This window comes from Pseudophryne corroboree, chromosome 9 (genome assembly GCF_028390025.1).
Source record: "Pseudophryne corroboree isolate aPseCor3 chromosome 9, aPseCor3.hap2, whole genome shotgun sequence".
In the NCBI taxonomy this organism is placed as follows: domain Eukaryota; kingdom Metazoa; phylum Chordata; class Amphibia; order Anura; family Myobatrachidae; genus Pseudophryne; species Pseudophryne corroboree.
The window spans coordinates 24302705-24325250 of NC_086452.1; the positions used below are offsets into that span (position 1 = coordinate 24302705).

General features: G+C 49.2%; 1 protein-coding gene across 3 annotated transcripts in view; it reads left to right on the forward strand.

The window, feature by feature from the left end:
* Nucleotides 1-22546, forward strand: part of LOC134957294 (zeta-crystallin-like) — a 75111-nt gene that overhangs the window by 28286 nt on the left and 24279 nt on the right. Inside the window, exons 4-8 of one of the 3 annotated variants that reach the window (XM_063939074.1) lie at nucleotides 5380-5543; nucleotides 7072-7123; nucleotides 9684-9833; nucleotides 16689-16790; nucleotides 18985-19122. In XM_063939074.1, coding sequence (XP_063795144.1) covers nucleotides 5380-5543; nucleotides 7072-7123; nucleotides 9684-9833; nucleotides 16689-16790; nucleotides 18985-19122 — 606 coding nt within the window. The remainder of the gene's footprint in view (nucleotides 1-5379; nucleotides 5544-7071; nucleotides 7124-9683; nucleotides 9834-16688; nucleotides 16791-18984; nucleotides 19123-22546) is intronic. The other 2 variants (XM_063939072.1, XM_063939073.1) reach the window with 2 other exon arrangements.

Sequence of the window (22546 nt, forward strand, 5' to 3'; positions counted from 1 at the left end):
TCCTGTGTGATAGGGGTCTCTGTGTGTGTGTGTGTGTGTGTGTGTGTGTGTGTGTGTGTGTACACGCGTGTATCATGTCAGACATTGGGGGGGAGTCTTCCCCGGAGGAACCCATTTTAGAGGCACAAGAGGGTAATATGGTGGCTTTTCCCTCTCAGAAAGAGCCGGAGTGGGTGAGAAAGTTGCAAAATAATATTTCCATGCTTGCACAGAAATTCTCAGAGTCTGAGCAACAGACTATTTATTGGAGGCAGTCTGTGGAGGACGCACTGTTTGCTGATCCCTCCATATCATCCACTCGGGTCCCATCCAGTTCCCAGAAAAGGTCTCTGGCCCAGATAATGCAGGGGGACAAAGACACAGATTCCGACACGAAAGCCAACACTGGGAATTTGAGGGGTAGACCCAAAATTAGCAGAGAGCATACAATGTATGATAGTCGCTATAAAAGAGGTGTTAGAGTTTACCGATACAACACCTACACCTGAGGAAAAGGATTATTTTAGATTAAATAAGAAACAGGTGGTGACTTTTCCTCCGTCAAAGGATCTGAATGCTTTCTTTGAGGACGCCTGGTCTAACCCCGAGAGGAAATTTACTATTCCCAGACGGATACATGTAGCGTACCCTTTCCCTGAGGAAGACAGGCACAAGTGGGAGACACCCCCCCAATGATAGACACCTCAGTTTCTAGGCTGTCTAGGAAAATAGTTTTGCCTGCCCCAGGGTCAGCTTCTTTGAAGGATCCTGCTGACCGTAAATTAGAGACGACATTAAAATCCATATATACCGCTAACGGTACGTTACTCAGGCCCACCATTGCTTGTGCGTGGGTGGGTAACGCTGTGGAGAAGTGGGCAGACAACTTGATAGTTAATATAGACACGGTTGATAAGGATGACGTAGTCCTAATTCTCAGCCATATCAATGATGCTGCAGGTTACTTTGTTGAGGCTATGAAGGATATTGGTTTGCTGGGTTCAAGAGCCTCAGCTATGGCGATTTCAGGCCGCAGGGCATTATGGATTCGACAATGGAATGCTGATGCAGAATCAAAGAGAAATATTGAGGCGCTCCCTTACAATGGGGAGGCCCTCTTTGGTGATAAACTGGATGCCATTATTTCCACGATTTCAGGCAAGTCTGCATTTTTGCCTTCCGCAGCTGTCCTCCCTAAGAAAGGGTATCGTTCTCATACCATGCAGTCCTTTCGGCCCAACAGGTACAAAAAGGCAAAAGGTACCCCCTTCTTCGCAGGAAGAGGTCGGGGTAGGGGTAGAAAACCTACAACACCAGCAAGTTCACAGGAGCAGAAGCCAACAGCTGCTTCTGCTAAAACCTCAGCATGACGCTGGGGCTCCCATGCGGGAGTACGATCGGGTGGGGGCACGCCTACTGTTTTTCAGCCAGGTCTGGCTTCGCTCAGATCTGGATCCTTGGGTATTACAGATAGTGTCCCAGGGTTACAGGTTGGAATTTCAAGATCTTCCCCATGCCGATTTTTCAAATCAGCCGTGCCAGTTTCTGTCCAAAAACGGTTCAAGTTCAAGATGGAATCGCTAAGAGCGGTGATCTCCAGCTTGGAAGAAAGGGAATTTCTGGTGTCGGTGGACATCAAGGATGCTTATCTGCATGTTCCCATCTACCCTCCGCATCAGGCATACCTGAGGTTTGCGGTGCAGGACTGCCACTACCAGTTCCAAGCGTTACCTTTCGGACTCTCCACGGCTCCGAGGGTGTTCACCAAGGTGATGGCGGAGATGATGGTGCTCCTTCGCAAGAAAGGAGTCGGCATAATTCCTTACCTGGACGATCTCCTCATAAAGGCGAGGTCCAGTGAGAAGTTGGAGCAGAACATTTCGCTATCCCTGACAATCCTTCAACAGCACGGTTGGATCTTAAACCTTTGATCTTAAATCACAATTGGAACCGACAATGTGGTTATCTTTTCTGGGAATGATTCTGGACACCGAGGTACAGAAAGTATTCATTCCGGTGGAAAAGGCTCTGGAGATCCAGAAGATGGTCAAACAAGTTTTGAAACCAGCACGCGTGTCAGTTCATCAATGCATCCGCCTGCTGGGGAAGATGGTGGCGGCCTACGAGGCTCTGCAATTTGTCCGATTCCATGCCAGGGTGTTCCAGTGGGACCTCCTGGACAAGTGGTCCGGATCGCATCTACACATGCATCAGAGGATAATCCTGTCGGCGAAAGCCAGAATTTCACTCATGTGGTGGCTACAAACTTCTCACCTCCTGGAAGGACGCAGGTTCGGGATTCAAGACTGGATCCTAGTAACCACGGATGCAAGTCTCCGAGGTTGGGGCGCAGTCACGCAAGGGGAAAAGCTTCCAAGGAAGATGGTCAGGTCAAGAAACACTTCTTCGCATAAACATTCTGGAGTTGAGAGCTGTTTACAACTGCCTTCAACAAGCGGCGCATCTTCTTCAAGATCGGCCCATACAGATCCAGTCAGACAATGTAACAGCAGTGGCTTACATAAACCGGCAGGGAGGAACGAAAAGCAGAGTGGTAATGGCAGAGGTGACAAACATACTCCTCTGGGCAGAAAGACATGCAAGAGCTCTGTCAGCAATCTTCATTCCGGGAGTGGACAACTGGGAAGCGGACTTCCTCAGCAGACACGATCTCCATCCAGGAGAATGGGGCCTCCACCCAGAGGTCTTTGCGGAGGTAACAAGTCGTTGGGGCGTTCCTCAAGTAGACATGATGGCATCTCGTCTCAACAAGAAGCTTCCGACATATTGTTCCAGGTCGAGAGACCCACATGCAATAGCAGTGGATGCACTGGTGACCCAGTGGGTGTTCCAGTCAGTGTATCTGTTCCCTCCACTTCCACTAATACCAAGAGTTCTAAAGATTGTCCGAAGAACAAGGGTTCGGGCAATTCTCATTGCCCCAGACTGGCCAAGGCGGGCTTGGTATCAGGATCTTCAGGAGTTACTACTGGAAGATCCTTGGCCTCTTCCTCTTCGCGAGGACCTGCTTCAGCAGGGGCCGTTAGTTTATTAAGACTTACCGCGGCTACGTTTGACGGCATGGCTGTTGAGCGCCAGATCCTAGCCCGTAAGGGTATTCCCAAGGAAGTCATTCCCACACTTATTCTGGCCAGGAAAGGGGTAACTTCCAAACATTACCATCGTATTTGGAGAAAATGTGTCTTGGTGTGAATCCAAGAAGTCTCCTGCAGTGGAGTTTCAATTAGGACGTCTTCTCCTATTTCTACAGGCGGGTGTGGATGCTGGGTTGCGATTTAGGGTCGATCAAGGTCCAATTTTCGGCTTTGTCCATTTTCTTTCAGAAACAATTGGCTTCCCTGCCTGAAGTTCAGATGTTCGTGAAGGGTGTTCTGCGCATCCAACCTCCCTTTGTGCCTCCTGCGGCGCCATGGGATCTTAATGTGGTGTTGAAGTTCCTTAAATCGGACTAGTTTGAGCCTCTGCAAGAGGTGGAGTTGAAGTTTCTCACTTGGGAAGTGGTCATGCTGTTGGCCTTGGCCTCAGGCAGACGAGCGTCTGAGTTAGGGGCTCTGTCTCACAAGAGTCCTTATTTGATTTTTCATGAAGATAGGGCTGAGCTGCAGACGCGTCAGCAATTTCTTCCGAAGGTTGTGTCTTCTTTTCTTATCAACCAACCGGTGGTGGTGCCAGTGGCTTCTGACGCCTCAGCCGTCTCTAAGTCCTTGGATGTCGTCAGGGCATTGAGGAGTTATGTTGCCAGAACAGCTCGGATTAGGAAAACAGGCTTTGTTTGTCCTTTATGATCCCAACAAGATTGGGTGTCCTGCTTCTAAGCAGACTATTGCGCGCTGGATCAGAGGTACGATTCAGCACGCTCATTCCACGGCAGGATTGCCGTTACCGAGTTCGTTGAAGGCCCACTCTACAAGGAAAGTGGGTTCGTCCTGGGCGGCTGCCCGGGGGCTGTCGGCATTGCAAATTTGCCGAGCAGCTACTTGGTCAGGGGCAAACGTTTGCTAAGTTTTACAGGTTTGACACCTTGGCTGCTGACGACCTTCAGTTTGGTCAGTCAGTTCTGCAGGAACATTAGCACTTTCCAACCCGTACTGGGAGCTTTGGTACATCCCCATGGTACTAAAATGGACCCCAGCATCCTCTAGGACGTAAGAGAAAATAGGATTTTAATAACCTACCGGTAAATCCTTTTCTCGTAGTCCGTAGAGGATGCTGGGCGCCCGCCCAGTGCTCATTTTTCCTGCACAGTTACGTTTTGTCTTTTTACACAGGTTCTCATGTGTTAAGATGTTTTGCAGCTGTTGCTGTTGCGTTATGCATGCACGTTGGCATGGGTTATGTTAATGGCCATGTTAGGCGGCATGTTTTGTATAGTGTGAGCTGGTATGACTCTCGCCACTAGTTAATGTTAATTCTTCTCTCGAAGTTGTCCGTCTCCTCGGGCACAGTTCCTATACTGAGGTCTGGAGGAGGGGCATAGAGGGAGGAGCCAGGTCACACTCTTAAAAAGTCTTAAAGTGACGAAGGCTCCTGCGGAACCGTCTATACCCCATGGTACTAAAATGGACCCCAGCATCCTCTACGGACTACAAGAAAAGGATTTACCGGTAGGTTATTAAAATCCTATTTTATTTACAAGACGCAACAAGGGTTCCGCAGCGCTGTGATTAGTGGAGGAGCGTGAACACATTATAAAATATAGGGGTCTCCAGATAGAGTAGTTATATACAAGAGCACAAGATTTACATGAATAAAATCTAAAAATTACTTTATTATGTAGCATCCCAGAGGGAGAGAATGTCCTGCTCGCAAGAGCTTACATTCTAGTGGAGCTATGGGTGGACACAAATGGGGAGAGGGGAGCAGAATTGGGTATTGTAGAGGCTGGAGAGTTAGGTGGGGGGGGGGGGGGGAGGTGGTAAAGAGATGAGGTTTGAGGGTACATTTGAAGGTGGAGAGGCTGAGTGAGTGTCTGATGGAGTGTGGGAGGATATTCCAGGGGATAGAAGCAGCATTGGAGAAGTCTTGGAGCCGGATGTAGGTGGAAATGATCAGGGAGAAGGAGAGGTGGCAACCACTGGAAAAGTGAAGTGAGAAGCAGAGAGTATATTTAGGAATGAAACTGGAGATATATGGAGGGAGTAGTGGTTTAGGGCTTAGAAGGTGAATTTAATCCCGAGGGGAACAGGGTGCCAGTGGACTACTTAATTAAGAATATACTGAGAGCCAGACCAATGAATAGATTACAATAATCAAGGTGAGAAATGATCAGGGCACAGGTATGGATTTTAGTATCTTCCAGAGTGAGAAAGGGACGGGGAGAGACTGGATGTCGGGAATCGTAAACATATTTTAATATTGCGTTCATTTGACTTTATACAGAAAGGCGATCGTGTGTTCACCACGGGGACCATCACAGGCGGGTACGCGGAATACACCGTGGCGGCTGAAGATACCGTTTTCCCTCTGCCCGAGAAGCTGAACTTCAAACAAGGAGCCGCCCTGTCTATTCCGTACTTCACTGCCTACCGGGCGCTCTTCACCAAGTCAGTATAGGAATGTCTGATCACTTTGTTTGTATGGATAACGTCATGTACCGGCCACCTCCTCCATAAGGTGTTTATACGGTGCCTCGTGTAGCCCTTCAGCTTGAGTGCCTAAACATGGTTTACTTGACCACACACATTGTGATCCGTCAGTCACTGAGCCACACGTTATGTGACGGAACAATGGGTCCCGCCAAGGCTACAAGGGATATTCTTGCCCCCCATCGGCTAGTCACAGCACACCGGGGCAGAGCTCTCAAATCTGTCTACATGTGTGTGTCCGGCTCTGAAAGACCTGTCTGGCACTGTGCTCGGTACTGTGCTACCAATCTGATTGCAGGATGTGATTACACAGATGTACTGTATGAAGGAGCCCGTCCCTGAGATGTATTCATTCAGTGATGGGACTCCTGTGCGTGCGCGGTCTACCAACCATGCGTGTGCGGCGGCCATTGACTGGGAAGGTTCTGGAGGAAGCCTCTCCCAGATAAGTTTGTGAAATGTAACCACCAACGGGCTAACGCCATCTTCAGATGCCGTTAGCTGCAGGGGCCAAGCTTGGGAATGCTTCGCATTCTGGAGCTTGGTAAATCTGGTAGCATCGCATCCCGCATAGAACTCTATAGAGTTTGTGCATGCTGTCAGAAATGGGGGGACTGCAGCAGATATCGGCCCCCCTGTGATACATGGGGGTGATACTAAATATTTGCAGTCCCCTCATAGGCAAACGCAGGTGAGCTTTCCGGTTGCCTGGAAACTCCCCTTTTCCTTGGCAAGTGGCTCAAATTATGACCACAATAGCAATGGTATATAATACGATTATTAGAGCTGCCGCCACATCATGCAGTGTAAGGGACAGAGTGGAGCTGCTGCACATGCCCAGTGGTAGCAACTACTTCTACCAAGTTTACTGTGTGTGGATCTGAGTCCTCAATCAGTGCACTGGACCAGAGAATAGCTGCCAGGAAGTAGAGATAGGAGCCTTACCATGAGGTGGGAGAATGTGTGCTTAGAAAGAGCAGTACTGGTTCTATTATGTTTGTGTATTAATTAATTAATTTATTATGATATGTTTAACCTTTTCCTGACCACTTATTTATATTATTAAAATGTTTAATATAGACTGTACAATAGACCATCTATAGTTTTAAATATTAATAATGAATTCCATACAGTGTCCAATGTATAAAAAGACCAATGTTTACACTAATTGACTACATTTGGAAACCCCCTCCCCCTCTAGAAATCCTGCGTTTGCCACTGCCCCCCACCAAAAAAGAAAACACAAAAAAAAATGGAATAAGCCGCAAATATTTAATGAAAATGAGCCTCTGTCTGCCAGTATGTCAGCAAATTACACAGATCAGAACCACAAGGTTACAAGAGACACAAATAAAAGTGCAAATACAGAAGTGTATGTGACAAAGAAGCCGTTGTATCCGCCTTAAATTCATGTTTACTTTAATCCGAAGTGTAAATTGTGCATGATACATATTATCTGGATTGTTTTGTTACTTTGGTTTTATAGAGCGCACGGCAGACCCGGGGAGGTGGTTCTGGTGCACGGTGCCAGCGGGGGAGTAAGTAGCATGGCACATGTGACATCTGCCACTTTACCTGGCACATAATAAAAATGTTCTTAATATCCGCAGCGCACAGGATCCTGCTGAGTGTTTTCATAAGAGCCATCTACTGCCCAGCAAATAGGTTCTAAGCGGCTGATGCAGCGTTGTAATCTACTCGGCTGTAACTGCATCGGAGCTATGTGCATGGAGCTAAATGCGGATATTTGCCTATCGCAGACCTCTCTGCGGTTGGACCACCCTATCTGTATGCATCTTTTCATAGTCATCATCATCATCGTCAGCAGCACAGACTGACTCCAGATCTGCAAGAAATTCAGTTCGGAAACAGACTATGTATTACCTGCACTACTTTAACACACCCACTGCGAACAGGGACGGATCTAGACTTTTCTTTTAGGGGGGGTGGTTTACTGTTTAATCTTGACTCCTCCTCTCTCTAGTCAACTCCTCCCATCTGCAATCCTAACTCCTCCTCTCTCAGTTCCTGAAAAACTGAACTTTTTGAGTGAGACTGAGATAGAGCTTTGTGATTGTTCTATGTACATGTGACTTTGCTGTGGGGTAATTGTATTTATTAGCCCTAGTACCCACACACCTGCAAGTGAGGGGCATATGCTCTGTAACCCTTGCTTTCCTGGCTCCTCTGTGCTGCTGTGGTATAGGCTGCAGCACAGCATTCTGCCTCAGGCTCTCCCTGGAGAGCTCTCTTCAGCTCAAAAGTGAGCGTGGCTATGACTGTGTTAGGGGGGGCGGTCGCCCCCTTCGCCCCCCCCCCCCTAAATCCGGCCCTGACTGCGAATGCCCCATTCTGTCCCTTCAGCCACAGGTGGCGATGTGACGGAGCTCCATATGACTCTGCATCGCCCGCAGTTGCATACGCATAGCTCCGCAGCCCTGCCAGGCGATCACTGATGGGTAGTTACCCGTCCCTGAATAACCTGGGGCTCTCCCATGGAGCAGTGCTCCGACTTTAACTATTGCCGTACCACACCTGCCGGCATGCCACGGCATGAGGGTGAGCCCCTACAGTACTGCAGCCATCATTTGGCCATGTGGGTCGGGTCTGTCTCCACACTGCAAACCAGATTTGCATTAAACTGTGCATCAGCCCCACTGTACGGACTTTGGGGGTCATTCCGAGTTGATCGCTCTCTGCCGATTTTCGCAGCGCAGCGTTCAGGTAAAAGGACGGCAAAACTGCACATGCGTATGCACCGCAATGCGCAGGCGCATCGTACGGGTACAAAGAGGATCAATGCTGGGCGATGGATTTAGCAAAGATTCCATTCGCACAGCCGAACGCAAGGTGATTGACAGAAAGAGGGCGTTTATGGGTGTCAACTGACCGTTTTCTGGGAGTGTTTGGAAAAACGCAGGCGTTTGCAGGACGGGTGTCTGACGTCAATTCCGGCACCAAAAAGACTGAAGTGATCGCAGCGGCTGAGTAAGTCCTGAGCTACTCAGAAACTGCACAATATGTTTTTGCTGCGCTCGGCTGCAAAGGCGTTCCCACACTTGCAAAGCGGAAATACACTCCCCCGTGGGCGCCGACTATGCGTTCAACTCTGAATGACCCCGTTTAGTGTAAAACATAGTTATATGGGAATGTGTCTACAACGTAATAGCATTTTATGTTCCTACACATGTGTCCATTTTACATCCAGCCTCTGCACATCAAACAGCCCTTCTATTCATGCCATGCCGTGGAGTGACTCTGTAGCGCCGAGCGTCTTTAGGGCGACTTTTTCCATTACAATGCGTCTTCTTTGCAAAACAATGTGAATAGTACGCACAAGCAGCCAATGCAGATTAAAATGCTATGCTACATGCCTATATTCTGTGTGCGACCGCACCTGTGTCTGCATATGGAATTCTGCGCTAGTGTTTTCCTAGACAACAGCCACTACACTGTAACGTAGCATTTCGTTTGCAGTTACAGCAGCAGACGCACATAAAATATAGGCATGCCTCATAGCATTATAATCGGCAGAGTCTGCTTGTGCAAAGCGATGTGAACAAGACGCATTTGGCAAGAAAAGACGCCCGACACTAACGGGACCTGTCGACTCGCTCACGCCAGGCATCTCCCGCTGAGTGGCGTATTCAGGCTAGATGTATGAGGACGCATCTGAATGTCACGTGTTCAAACTAGAAATTGTTGGTAATAAATTTGACCAGATTGAAACATTTCTGTGTGAGCGTCGCAGTAACCTCTGATCATCGGTATGGCAGCTGACGATGGGGAGCGCGCTAAACCGGATACACCGGAGGGACATAAAAGGAGCTGATTGGACCATTTATATCGTGCCACCATATTACGCAGCGCTGCTCACACAATATTTATCATTCACACCAGTCTCCGCTCATTTGACGCTTAGAGTCTGAATTCCTCAACACACTCGTACAATGGGATGCATTGTAATCAGCAGCCAGTTCCATACCAGTGTGTTCCTGGAGTGTGGGGGGAAATACCGTACAACCACGGGAAGTACATACAAACTTCACACATAATACTTAATAGGCTGACTATGACGCTTGTGTGCTTACCTTATAGGTGGGGATTGCAGCTTGTCAGATTGCCAGAGCCTACGGCTTCAAGGTGTTTGGGACAGCAGGGAGCGCCGAGGGGTTAGACATCGTTTTGCAAAATGGGGCCCACAAAGTGTTCAACCACAGAGAGAAAGATTACATTGAGAAGATCCAGGTAATGTCCGTCCCGTGTTCCGGTCTGTCTTATACTTTATGTAATTCCTCACAAACTCTCATGTCCTGTAATACTGGGTAACAGCGCATTACAGACATAGGTGTGCGCAGGGGGGGTGCCTGGTGCGCACAGGCACCCCCTAATGTCTGGCACCCCGATCTCACATGCCTGATGCAGGGATCGCCAAGCAGGCTGATTACTGTCCCCTCTGTGCTGCACCCTGTCAGGACTGCATTACTGACCGGACGCCTGGGTTAATCAAGGGTGCCACTGCCACCGGCTTTCAAATTCCCAGCTCCACCACCATGTACAAAAACAGCGTGATGTGACTTGATTACGTCATTCTGCTCACATGCCCACCTGTCACACCCGCTACACGCCCACCTCAATCCTTCTATTCTATGCCAACGCCAGCCACTGATGAGGAGCAGCAGGCAGCCAGCGTTCCTCTTAGGAAGACAAATTCAATACTAGCAGGCGGCCGGCAGCAGCATTGACAGGTCACTCGTTTTTCCAGCAGCAGCAGTACTAGTCTGCGACTGTCAGTGAGTGACTGACTTGTAAGTAAGCTGCTGCAGCTTGCAGGGGAAAGAGAGGGGGAGCCAGACCAGGCTGAGGAGGAGCACTGTAATTGCAGTGAGTGCCATCAGGGGTGTTTGTTTGGTGCACACCACAACATCTGACAATGTATCTGCTTTATTAGGATTGGTACAAAGGTGGAAATTTTACATGCGTTGACCATCAATAGATGGTGCTAGACACGCCCAAAAAGGCGGTGCTAGACACACCCCTCCGACGGTGCACCCCCAAATAAAATGTGCTGTGCACGCCAGTGATTACAGATGGGATCTGGTCTGGCATCCCTATACCATCCCACCGTGGATAACTAGCTAATGTTTCTCTAACGTCCTAGTGGATGCTGGGGACTCCGTCAGGACCATGGGGAATAGCGGCTCCGCAGGAGACAGGGCACAAAAGCAAGCTTTTAGGATCACATGGTGAGTACTGGCTCCTCCCCCTATGACCCTCCTCCAAGCCTCAGTTAGGTTTTTGTGCCCGGCCGAGAAGGGTGCAATCTAGGTGGCTCTCTTAAAGAGTTACTTAGAAAAAGTTTTTAGGTTCTTTATTTTCAGTGAGTCCTGCTGGCAACAGGCTTACTGCATCGAGGGACTTAGGGGAGAGATTTTCAACTCACCTGCGTGCAGGATGGATTGGATTCTTAGGCTACTGGACATAGCTCCAGAGGGAGTCGGAACACAGGGCTCGCCCTGGGGTTCGTCCCGGAGCCGCGCCGCCGACCCCCCTTGCAGACGCTGAAGATGAAGAGGTCCGGAACCAGGCGGCAGAAGACTCTCAGTCTTCATCAGGTAGCGCACAGCACTGCAGCTGTGCGCCATTGTTGTCAGCACACTTCACACAGCGGTCACGGAGGGTGCAGGGTGCTGGGGGGGGCGCCCTGGGCAGCAATGTATAATACCTGTATGGCGAAAAATACATCACATATAGCCCTTGAGGCTATATGGATGTATTTAACCCCTGCCAGATATCTAAAACTCCGGAGAAGAAGCCCGCCGAAAAGGGGGCGGGGCCTATTCTCCTCAGCACACAGCGCCATTTTCCCTCACAGAAAGGCTGGTGGGAAGGCTCCCATGCTCTCCCCTGCACTGCACTACAGAAACAGGGTTAAAACAGAGAGGGGGGGCACTGATTTGGCGATATGTATATATATTAAAATGCTATAAGGGAGGAACACTTATATAAAGGTTGTCCCTGGATAATTATAGCGTTTTGGTGTGTGCTGGCAAACTCTCCCTCTGTCTCCCCAAAGGGCTAGTGGGTCCTGTCCTCTATCAGAGCATTCCCTATGTGTGTGCTGTATGTCGGTACGTGTGTGTCGACATGTATGAGGAAAATATTGGTGAGGAGGCGGAGCAAATTGCCTGTAATGGTGATGTCACTCTCTAGGGAGTCGACACCGGAATGGATGGCTTATTTATGGAAATTACGTGACAATGTCAACACGCTGCAAGCCGGTTGACGACATGAGAGGGCCGGCGAACAAATTAGTATCTGTCCAGGCGTCTCAAACACCGTCAGGGGCTGTAAAATGCCCATTTACCTCAGTCGGTCGACACAGACCCAGACACGGACACTGATTTCAGTGTCGACGGTGAAGAAACAAACGTATTTTCTTTTAGGGCCACACGTTAAGGGCAATGAAGGAGGTGTTACATATTTCTGATACTCCAAGTACCACAAAAAAGGGTATTATGTGTGAGGTGAAAAAACTACCTGTAGTTTTTCCTGAATCAGATAAATTAAATGAAGTTTGTGATGATGCGTGGGTTTCCCCCGATAGAAAATTATTGGCGGTATACCCTTTCCCGCCAGAAGTTAAGGCGCGGTGGGAAACACCCCTCAGGGTGGATAAGGCGCTCACACGCTTATCAGAACAAGTGGCGGTACCATCTACGGATAGGGCCGTACTTAAGGAGCCAGCTGATAGGAGGCTGAAAAATATCCTAAAAAGTATACACACACATGCTGGTGTTATACTGCGACCAGCGATCGCCTCAGCCTGGATGTGCAGAGCTGAGGTGGCTTGGTCGGATTCCCTGACTAAAAATATTGATACCTTTGACAGGGACAGTATTTTATTGACTATAGAGCATTTAAAGGATGCATTTCTATATATGCGAGATGCGCAGAGGGATATTTGCACTCTGGCATCAAGAGTAAATGCGATGTCCATATCTGCAAGAAGATGTTTATGGACACGACAGTGGTCAGGTGATGCAGATTCCAAACGGCACAAAGATGTATTGCCGTATAAAGGGGAGGAGTTATTTGGGGTCGGTCCATGGGACCTGGTGGCCAGGGCAACTGCTGGAAAATCCACCGTTTTTTACCCTAAGTCACATCTCTGCAGAAAAAGACACCGTCTTTTCAGCCTCAGTCCTTTCGTCCCTATAAGAGTCATATCTGCCCAGGGATAGAGGAAAGGGAAGAAGACTGCAGCAGGCAGCCCATTCCCAGGAACAGAAGCCCTCCACCGCTTCTACCAAGTTCTCAGCATGACGCTGGGACCGTACAGGACCCCTGGATCCTACAAGTAGTATCCAAGGGGTACAGATTGGAATGTCGAGAGGTTTCCCCCCTCGCAGGTTCCTGTAGTCTGCTGTACCAATGTCTCCCTCCGACAGGGAGGCAGTATTGAAAACAATTCACAAGCTGTATTCCCAGCAGGTGATAATAAATTTACCCCTCCGACAACAAGGAAAGGGGTATTACTCCACACTATATGGTGGTACTGAAGGCTAGGTGAGACCTATTCTAAATCTGAAAAATTTGAACACTTACAAGGGTTCAAATCCAGAGCAGTAATAGCAAAGAACAAGGGGACTATATGGTGTCCCGGGACATCAGGGATGCTTACCTCCATGTCCCAAAATTTGCCTTTTCTCACCAAGGGTACCTCAGGTTCGTGGTACAGAACTGTCACTATCAGTTTCAAGACGATGCCGTTGGATTGTCCAAGGCACCCCGGGTCCTTACCAAGGTAATGACCGAAAGGAGGATTCGTCTTCAAAGAAAATGGACGACCTCCTGATAAGAACAAGGTCCAGAGAACAGTTGGAGGTCGGAGTAGCACTATCTCAAGTAGTTCTACGACAGCACGGGTGGATTCTAAATATTCCAAAACCGCAGTTGTTCCGACGACACGTCTGCTGGTCCTAGGGATGATTCTGGACACAGTCCAGGAAAAGGTGTTTCTCCCAGAGGAGAAAGCCAGGGAGTTATCCGAGCTAATCGGGATCCTCCTAAAACCAGGAAAAGTGTCAGTGCATCATTGCACAAGAGTCCTGGTAAAAATGGTGGCTTATTACGAAGCGCTTCCATTCGGCAGATTTCACGCAAGAACTCTTCAGTGGGATCTGCTGGACAAATGGTCCGGATCGCATCTTCAGATGCATCAGCGGATAACCCTATATCCAAGGACAAGGGTGTCTCTCCTGTGGTGATTACAGAGTGCTCATCTTCTAGAGGGCCGCAGATTCGGCATTCAGGATTGGATGCTCGTGACCACGGAGGCCAGCCTGAGAGGCTGGGGAGCAGTCACACAAGGAGTGTGATCAAGTCTGGAGAATTCTCTCCACATAAATATACTGGAGCTAAGAGCAAATTTATAATGCTCTAAGCTTAGCAAGACCTCTGCTTCAAGGTCAGCCGGTATTGATCCAGTGGGATAACATCACGGCAGTCGCCCACGTAAACAGAAAGGGCGGCACAAGAAGCAGGAGGGCAGTGGCAAAACTGCAAGGATTTTTCGCTAGGCGGAAAATCATGTGATAGCACTGTCAGCAGTGTTCATTCCGGGAGTGGACGACTTCCTCAGCAGGCACGACCTCCACCCGGGAGAGTGGGAACTTCATCGGGAAGTTTTCCGCATGATTGTGAACCGTTGGGAAAGACCAAAGGTGGACATGATGGCGTCCCGCCCGAACAAAAAAATGGGACAGGTATTGCGCCAGGTCACGAGACCTTCAAGCGATAGCTGTGGACGTCCTGGTAACACCGTGGGTGTAACAGTCGGTGTATGTGTTCCCTTCTCTGCTTCTCATAACCAAGGTATTGAGAATTATAAGACATAGAGGAGTAAGAACTATACTCGTGGCTCCGGATTGGCCAAGAGGGACTTGGTAACCGGAACTTCAAGAGATGCTCACAGAGGACTAATGGCCTCGGGAGCTAAGAAGGGATTTGCTTTCAGCAAGTACCATGTCTGTTCCAAGAGGAACCGTGGCATCGGCCTTTAAGAAAGGACCTGCTCCAGCAGGGACCTTGTCTGTTCCAAGACTTACCGCGACTGCGTTTGACGGCATGGCGTTTTGAACGCCGGATCCTAAGGGAAAAGGCATTCCGGAAGAGGTCATACCTACCCTGGTCAAAGCCTGGAAGGAGGTGACCGCACAACGTTATCACCACATGTGGTAAAAATATGTTGCGTGGGTGAGGCCAGGAGGGCCCCACGAAAAAATTTCAACTAGGTCGATTTCTGCACTTCCTGCAAACAGGAGTGTCTATGAGCCTCAAATTGGGGTCCATTAAGGTTCAAGTTTCGGCCCTATAGATTTTCTTCCAGAAAGAATTGGCTTCAGTTCCTGAAGTCCAGACGTTTGTCAAGGGAGTATTGCATATACAGCCCTTGTGTGCCTCCAGTGGCACCGTGGGATCTCAACGTAGTGTTGGGATTCCTCAAATCATATTGGTTTGAACCACTCAAATCTGTGGATTTGAAATATCTCACATGGAAAGTGACCATGCTGTTGGCCCTGGCCTCGGCCAGGCGATTGTCAAAATTGGCGGTTTTGTCTTACAAAAGCCCATATTTGATTTTCCATTCGGACAGGGCAGAACTGCGGACTCGTCCCCAGTTTCTTCCTAAGGTGGTGTCAGCGTTTCACCTGAAACAACCTATTGTGGTGCCTGCGGCTACTAGGGACTTGGAGGACTCCAAGTTGCTAGACGTTGTCAGGGCCCTGAAAATATATATATATATATAATTCCAGGACGGCTGGAGTCAGAAAGTCTGACTTGCTGTTTATATTGTAGGCACCCAAAAAGCTGGGTGCTCCTGCTTCTAAGCAGACTATTGCTCGTTGGATTTGTAGTACAATTCAGCTTGCACATTCTGTGGCAGGCCTGCCACAGCCAAAATCTGTAAATGCCCATTCCACAAGGAAGGTGGGCTCATCTTGGGCGGCTGCCCGAGGGGTCTCGGCTTTACAACTTTGCCGAGCAGCTACTTGGTCAGGGGCAAACACGTTTGCTAAATTCTACAAATTTGATACCCTGGCTGAGGAGGACCTGGAGTTCTCTCATTCGGTGCTGCAGAGTCATCCGCACTCTCCCGCCCGTTTGGGAGCTTTGGTATAATCCCCATGGTCCTGACGGAGTCCCCAGCATCCACTAGGACGTTAGAGAAAATAAGATTTTACTTACCGATAAATCTATTTCTCATAGTCCGTAGTGGATGCTGGGCGCCCATCCCAAGTGCGGATTGTCTGCATTACTTGTACATAGTTATTGTTACAAAAAAATCGGGTTATTATTGTTGTGAGCCATCTTTTTTAGAGGCTACTTCATTGTTATCATACTGTTAACTGGGTTCAAATCACAAGTTGTACGGTGTGATTGGTGTGGCTGGTATGAGTCTTACCCGGGATTCAAGATCCTTCCTTATTGTGTACGCTCGTCCGGGCACAGTACCTAACTGAGGCTTGGAGGAGGGTCATAGGGGGAGGAGCCAGTACACACCATGTGATCCTAAAAGCTTGCTTTTGTGCCCTGTCTCCTGCGGAGCCGCTATTCCCCATGGTCCTGACGGAGTCCCCAGCATCCACTACGGACTATGAGAAATAGATTTATCGGTAAGTAAAATCTTATTTTTCATTTTAGCTCCCTACACCTGTCACAACCCGTGCACTTCCTCTTTCCTGCCTGGGGGTGTCACTCTTTGCTCTGGTGCTTCTATCACACACTCCTCTGAAGCTCAGTGCTGAGATACAGAGCAGAGTGTGATAAAAGCACCAAAGCAGAGAGCAACACCCCAGGCAGGAAAAGGAACTGCACAGGCTGTGACAGGTGAAGGGTGCTAGAATGAACACTACTAATGTGGCATTTGCTAGAGTGACGCCACCCATTGTTATCTGGTGTTCCTATAACACCCAGTAACAGCTGTCCTGGCAATCGCTGTCTTTATATTTAGCAAGTGAGCTGACACTTTCCTACAGATTACTGTAATGAGCGGTCAGTGAGCAGATAATACAGCTAATCCTGTCCTGTTATACTTAGGAGGCTGCCGGAGAAGACGGAGTAAATATTATATTAGAGATGTTGTCCAACGTCAATCTCAGCAATGACCTGAAACTCCTGTCAGTTGGCGGCAGAGTTATGGTAAGTACCAGCAGTGACCTGTGTTTATTAATGGCATTGTCTCTTTTGTAGTGTGTATGTTGCGTTCCACTACCTTGTTTCCCGACGATAGCAGGGATCAAAGGTTATCACCCCCGTTAGCGTTTTGCTCCTCTGGCCCCCGACTTGCCTCTATTTTACCATGGTCAGAAACTGGCTGCAATTCATGTGACCGACGCGGGAATCCTAACACCACTCAGAATCCCGGTGCCGGAACACCGACTGCCGACGTCCTGAAGGTAAGTGTCAGGGGGGGGGGGGCGTTAGTGTTAGGGCCCGGAGAGGGAGGGTTGGGTTTAGGCACTAAAGCATATCTCCCAACTTTATGCCTTCATGGGTTGGAACACTCGTGCGGCATAGCCGTGCGCGTCCCGATAAGGTGGCGTGGAGTGGGCATGGCCTCGCAGCACTGACCCGTGGTGCGACATTTTGGGGGCGTGCCCAGCGCTCACGTAGCAGCTGGTCAGCCTCCTACTCCCCTCCTAGCACTGAATAGATGACGGCATCTATTCAGAGATCATTCGCTACTTTGCAGAGCAGCGCAGTGCGTGATCAAAGCCTCCCCAACTGGCCCCCCCACCTGCGGGAGAGACAGTGAGACAATGTCCGAATATTGGGACGGTCCCGCTGGATTCAGGACAGTTGGGAGACATACACTAGAGGAGGGGTTAGCCGTAGGTGCCCGCCATTACCCCCGAGTCTTAGCTCTAGCCACCATCTCAGCCTGGTTAGGGCTAGGGTAGGGGACAGGGGAGGGGTAAAATAATTACCCCGTCCCTTGTCGGCATTCCAATTATCGGGATGCCGGTGTCGGCCATGATAAAGAGCCAAGTCAGTACCAGGAGATCACTATTCGCAGTACTAAATCAGCAGGATAAGATAAGTAATACAGGCCCGGTCATAGTCAGGGAGACTGGAAGATACTGTGGCGCCGGTCACCAGGTCCCTGATTCATAGTTGTACGCTATGCTGATGGTTTCGCAAATGGTTGCAGTGACATTGCCACGGAGTACGCCGAGAGGATTTATTGTTGGGTAGGTTATATTGTTTCTGTGCATGGTAAATAATGGCTGCTTCTGTATGTAGCCTACAAATGTTAGCTTTGTTTTTACAATGAAATTTTGATTTTTACTTGTACACACCCCTCCCAATTCTTACTGCACATGTTACATCTGCCCCACCCGCACATGTTACATCTGCCCCACCCGCACATGTTACATCTGCCCCACCCGCACATTTTACATCTGCCCCACCCGCACATTTTACATCTGCCCCACCCGCACATGTTACATCTGCCCTACCCGCACATGTTACATGTGCCCCACCCGCACGTTACATCTGCCCCACCCGCACTGCAGCATGGTTTTGTCCAGTTACTTTCTAATTTGCTTTACTTACAAACATAAGGCCCGTAGCGTGGCTCTGGCGTCTCGGTTCAGGAAGATCTGCTGCGTAGCCATAGATTCGCTGGAGCAGCCGATTATTGGAGGATCTGCGCATGCGTTGCGATGTGTGACGCAGTTGCCGTGCTGTTGCGGTGGCATCGGTGGGCGTCTCTTCACTTCTGGGCGGCTGCTACACTTGCACACTTTCTCACGTCCGCAGGCAGAGAAATCGCAGCTGCAATTGGCATAGAGTACGACTAGGAATCAGGCCGAAGGTACGTGAGCATAATTCTGGTGCGTCTGCTCATGCTCCTAGAGAGGGTTATATAGCCCGGGCAGTTTACATTTGTCTCCTCTGCCGACGTAGTCAGTCGCAGGAGTCACATGAAGGCTGGGATAATCCCCTGTGACTACTATAGAGCAGCATGGGATGGTGCCGAATAAGCGACACTAGTGGATGAGTGGAAAGCTGCTTGGAAGGGATCGAGCAAGTGACGCCGGCGAAGTATGACAGTCCCAAATTATGCCTTCCTAAGTCCTAATATACTTATCCCAGTCTACTAGTCCAAGCGGCAGGGTCACACCAGCTTCATACATGTCCAATAGAGGTACAGTCCACTGCAGTCAGATTGTTATCCGGCACTGCGGTTGTCTTGATGCAGCAGTATTGATCCACTCTTACCTCTTACCCCAGTGCCCCCTTCTCTTTCTTACCTCTCTCCCTATACGCACACTATACATATCTTCTAATAACTGCTGCTCACACTGAGTTATTCCCTCCTCTACCCCAGGTCATTGGCTGCAGAGGTCCTATAGAAATAAACCCGAGAGATACAATGGGCAAAGAATCCAGTATAATCGGAGTGACAGTGCTCCGATCAGCTACGGTAATGATCCGCATAGCAGAGGAAGGTGACAAGCAGCGCTAAGTACATGATTGAGGCAGGCCTGTTTCTTCTTAGGGGCTGATTTATCAACGAGCTTTATCATACTCAGCACATTTGTAAATTTGTAGTGTATGGTAAAAGGTGCTTCAGCCAATCAGCTCCAACTGTCATTTTTCAAACATATGACAGGAGCTGATTGGCTGGAACATCAGAGTTTTAAAACGCGCTGAGTATGATAAAACTCTTTATAAATCAGCCCCATTAAGTGATAACGCATAAAAATGTTTTGTCACTTGACACTGCGGTATAGAGGCACACGCAATGGTAATCATTTTTTAAATAATACATACAATACAAAGGTGTATGTGGTATGAGAGTCATGTATGTTCTGTCGATATTCAGAATGACATGGACCTAATGTCAACATTTCCAGAATGTCGCCATTGCGATTATGTTGACATTTTGCATGTCAACACTGATTTCTCTAACGTCCTAGTGGATGCTGGGAACTCCGAAAGGACCATGGGGAATAGCGGGCTCCGAAGGAGGCTGGGCACTCTAGAAAGATTTAGGACTACCTGGTGTGCACTGGCTCCTCCCACTATGACCCTCCTCCAAGCCTCAGTTAGATTTTGTGCCCGGCCGAGGTTGGATGCACACTAGGGGCTCTCCTGAGCTCTTAGAAGAAAGATAGTCTTAGGTTTATTATTTTCAGTGAGACCTGCTGGCAACAGGCTCACTGCAGCGAGGGACTAAGGGGAGAAGAAGCGAACTCGCCTGCTTGCAGCCGGATTGGGCTTCTTAGGCTACTGGACACCATTAGCTCCAGAGGGATCGACCGCAGGCCCAGCCTTGATGTTCGGTCCCGGAGCCGCGCCGCCGTCCCCCTTACAGAGCCAGAAGCAAGAAGATGGTCCGGAAAATCGGCGGCATGAAGACATCAGTCTTCACCAAGGTAGCGCACAGCACTGCAGCTGTGCGCCATTGCTCCTCTCACACTTCACACTCCGGTCACTGAGGGTGCAGGGCGCTGGGGGGGGGCGCCCTGAGGCAGCAATAAAAACACCTTGGCTGGCAAAAATACCTCAATATATAGCCCCAGGGGCTATATATGAGGTAAATACCCCTGCCAGATTCCATAAAAAAGCGGGAGAATAGGCCGCGGAAAAGGGGCGGAGCTATCTCCCTCAGCACACTGGGCGCCATTTTCCCTCACAGTTCCGCTGGAAGGAAGCTCCCTGGCTCTCCCCTGCAGACTACTCTACAGAAAAGGGTAAAAAAGAGAGAGGGGGGGCATTTAATTTGGCGCAGTATATAGTTATATTAAAAAGCAGCTATAAGGGACATAACTCAGTTAGTCCCTGCCTTATATAGCGCTCTGGTGTGTGCTGGCATACTCTCACTCTGTCCCCCCAAAGGGCTTTTGTGGGTCCTGTCCTCTATATAGAGCATTCCCTGTGTGTGTGGAGTCTGTCGGTACGGCTGTGTCGACATGTTTGATGAGGATAATGAGGTGGAGGCGGAGCAGATGCCTTTAGAAGGGATGTCACCCCCTGGGGGGCAGACACCTGAGTGGATGTGCTTATGGAAAGAAATGAGTGCACGTATAGACTCATTACATAAGAAATTTGACGACATGCCGACTGCGGGACAGCCGAGTTCTCAGCTCGTGCCTGTCCAGGTGTCTCAAAAGTCATCAGGGGCTCTGAAACGCCCGCTATCTCAGATGGCACAAGTAGATGTCGACACGGATACTGACACCAGTGTCGACGACGATGAGTCAAATTTAATGCCCATTAAGGCCATTCACTTCATGATTGAGGCAATGAAAGAGGTGTTAAATATCTCTGATTTACATCCAGGTACCACAAAAAAGGGTATTATGTTTGGGGAGAAAAAACTACCTGTAGTTTTCCCCCCGTCAGATGAATTAAATGAAGTGTGTGAAGAAGCGTGGGCTTCCCCTGATAAAAAATTGGTAATTCCTAAGAAGGTACTAATGGCGTTCCCTTTCCCGCCAGAGGATAGGTTACGTTGGGAAACACCTCCTAGGGTGGATAAAGCGCTCACACGTTTGTCTAAAAAGGTGGCACTACCGTCTCAGGATACGGCCGCCCTTAAGGAACCTGCTGATAGAAAGCAGGAGGCAATCCTGAAGTCTGTATATACACACTCAGGCATTATACTTAGACCAGCTATTGCGTCAGCTTGGATGTGCAGTGCTGCCGCTGCGTGGTCGGATAAACTGTCAGAAAATATTGACACACTAGACAGAGACACGATTCTGCTAACAATTGACCATATCAAAGACTCAGTCTTATATATGAGAGATGCACAGAGGGAAGTCTGCCGGCTGGCATCTAAAATAAGTGCATTGTCCATCTCTGCTAGGAGATGCTTATGGACTCGCCAGTGGACTGGAGATGCAGATTCCAAAAGGCACATGGAAGTTTTGCCTTATAAGGGGGAGGAATTATTTGGGGATGGTCTCTCCGACCTAGTTACCACAGCAACGTCTGGGAAGTCAGCATTTTTACCCCATGTCCCCTCACAGCCTAAGAAGGCACCATTTTATCAGGTTCAGTCCTTTCGGACCCAGAAAAACAAGCGGGGAAAAGGAGGGTCTTTTCTCTCTAGAGGCAGAGGTAGGGGAAAAAGGCTGCAACAAACAGCAGGTTCCCAGGAGCAAAAGTCCTCCCCCGCTTCCTCTTCCAAGTCCGCCGCATGACGGTGGGGCTCCACAGGCGGAGCCAGGTACGGTGGGGGCCCGCCTCATGAATTTCAGCGATCAGTGGGCTCGCTCACAGGTGGATCCCTGGATCCTTCAAATAGTATCTCAGGGGTACAAGCTGGAATTCGAGGCGGCTCCACCCCACCGGTTCCTAAAATCTGCCTTGCCGATTGCTCCCTCAGGCAGGGAGGCGGTGCTAGCTGCGATTCACAAGCTGTATTCCCAGCAGGTGATAATCAAGGTACCCCTACTTCAACAAGGCCGGGGTTACTATTCCACATTATTTGTGGTGCCGAAACCGGACGGTTCGGTGAGACCCATTTTAAATTTGAAATCCTTGAACACATACATAAAAAAATTCAAGTTCAAGATGGAATCGCTCAGGGCGGTTATTGCAAGCCTGGAGGAGGGGGATTACATGGTATCCCTGGACATCAAGGATGCTTACCTGCATGTCCCCATTTACCATCCTCACCAGGAGTACCTCAGATTTGTGGTACAGGATTGCCATTACCAATTCCAGACGCTGCCGTTTGGACTCTCCACGGCACCGAGGGTATTTACCAAGGTTATGGCGGAAATGATGATACTCCTTCGAAAAAAGGGAGTTTTAATTATCCCATACTTGGACGATCTCCTAATAAAGGCACGATCCAAGGAACAGTTGTTAGTGGGAGTAGCACTATCTCAGGAAGTGCTGCGCCAGCACGGCTGGATTCTGAATATCCCAAAGTC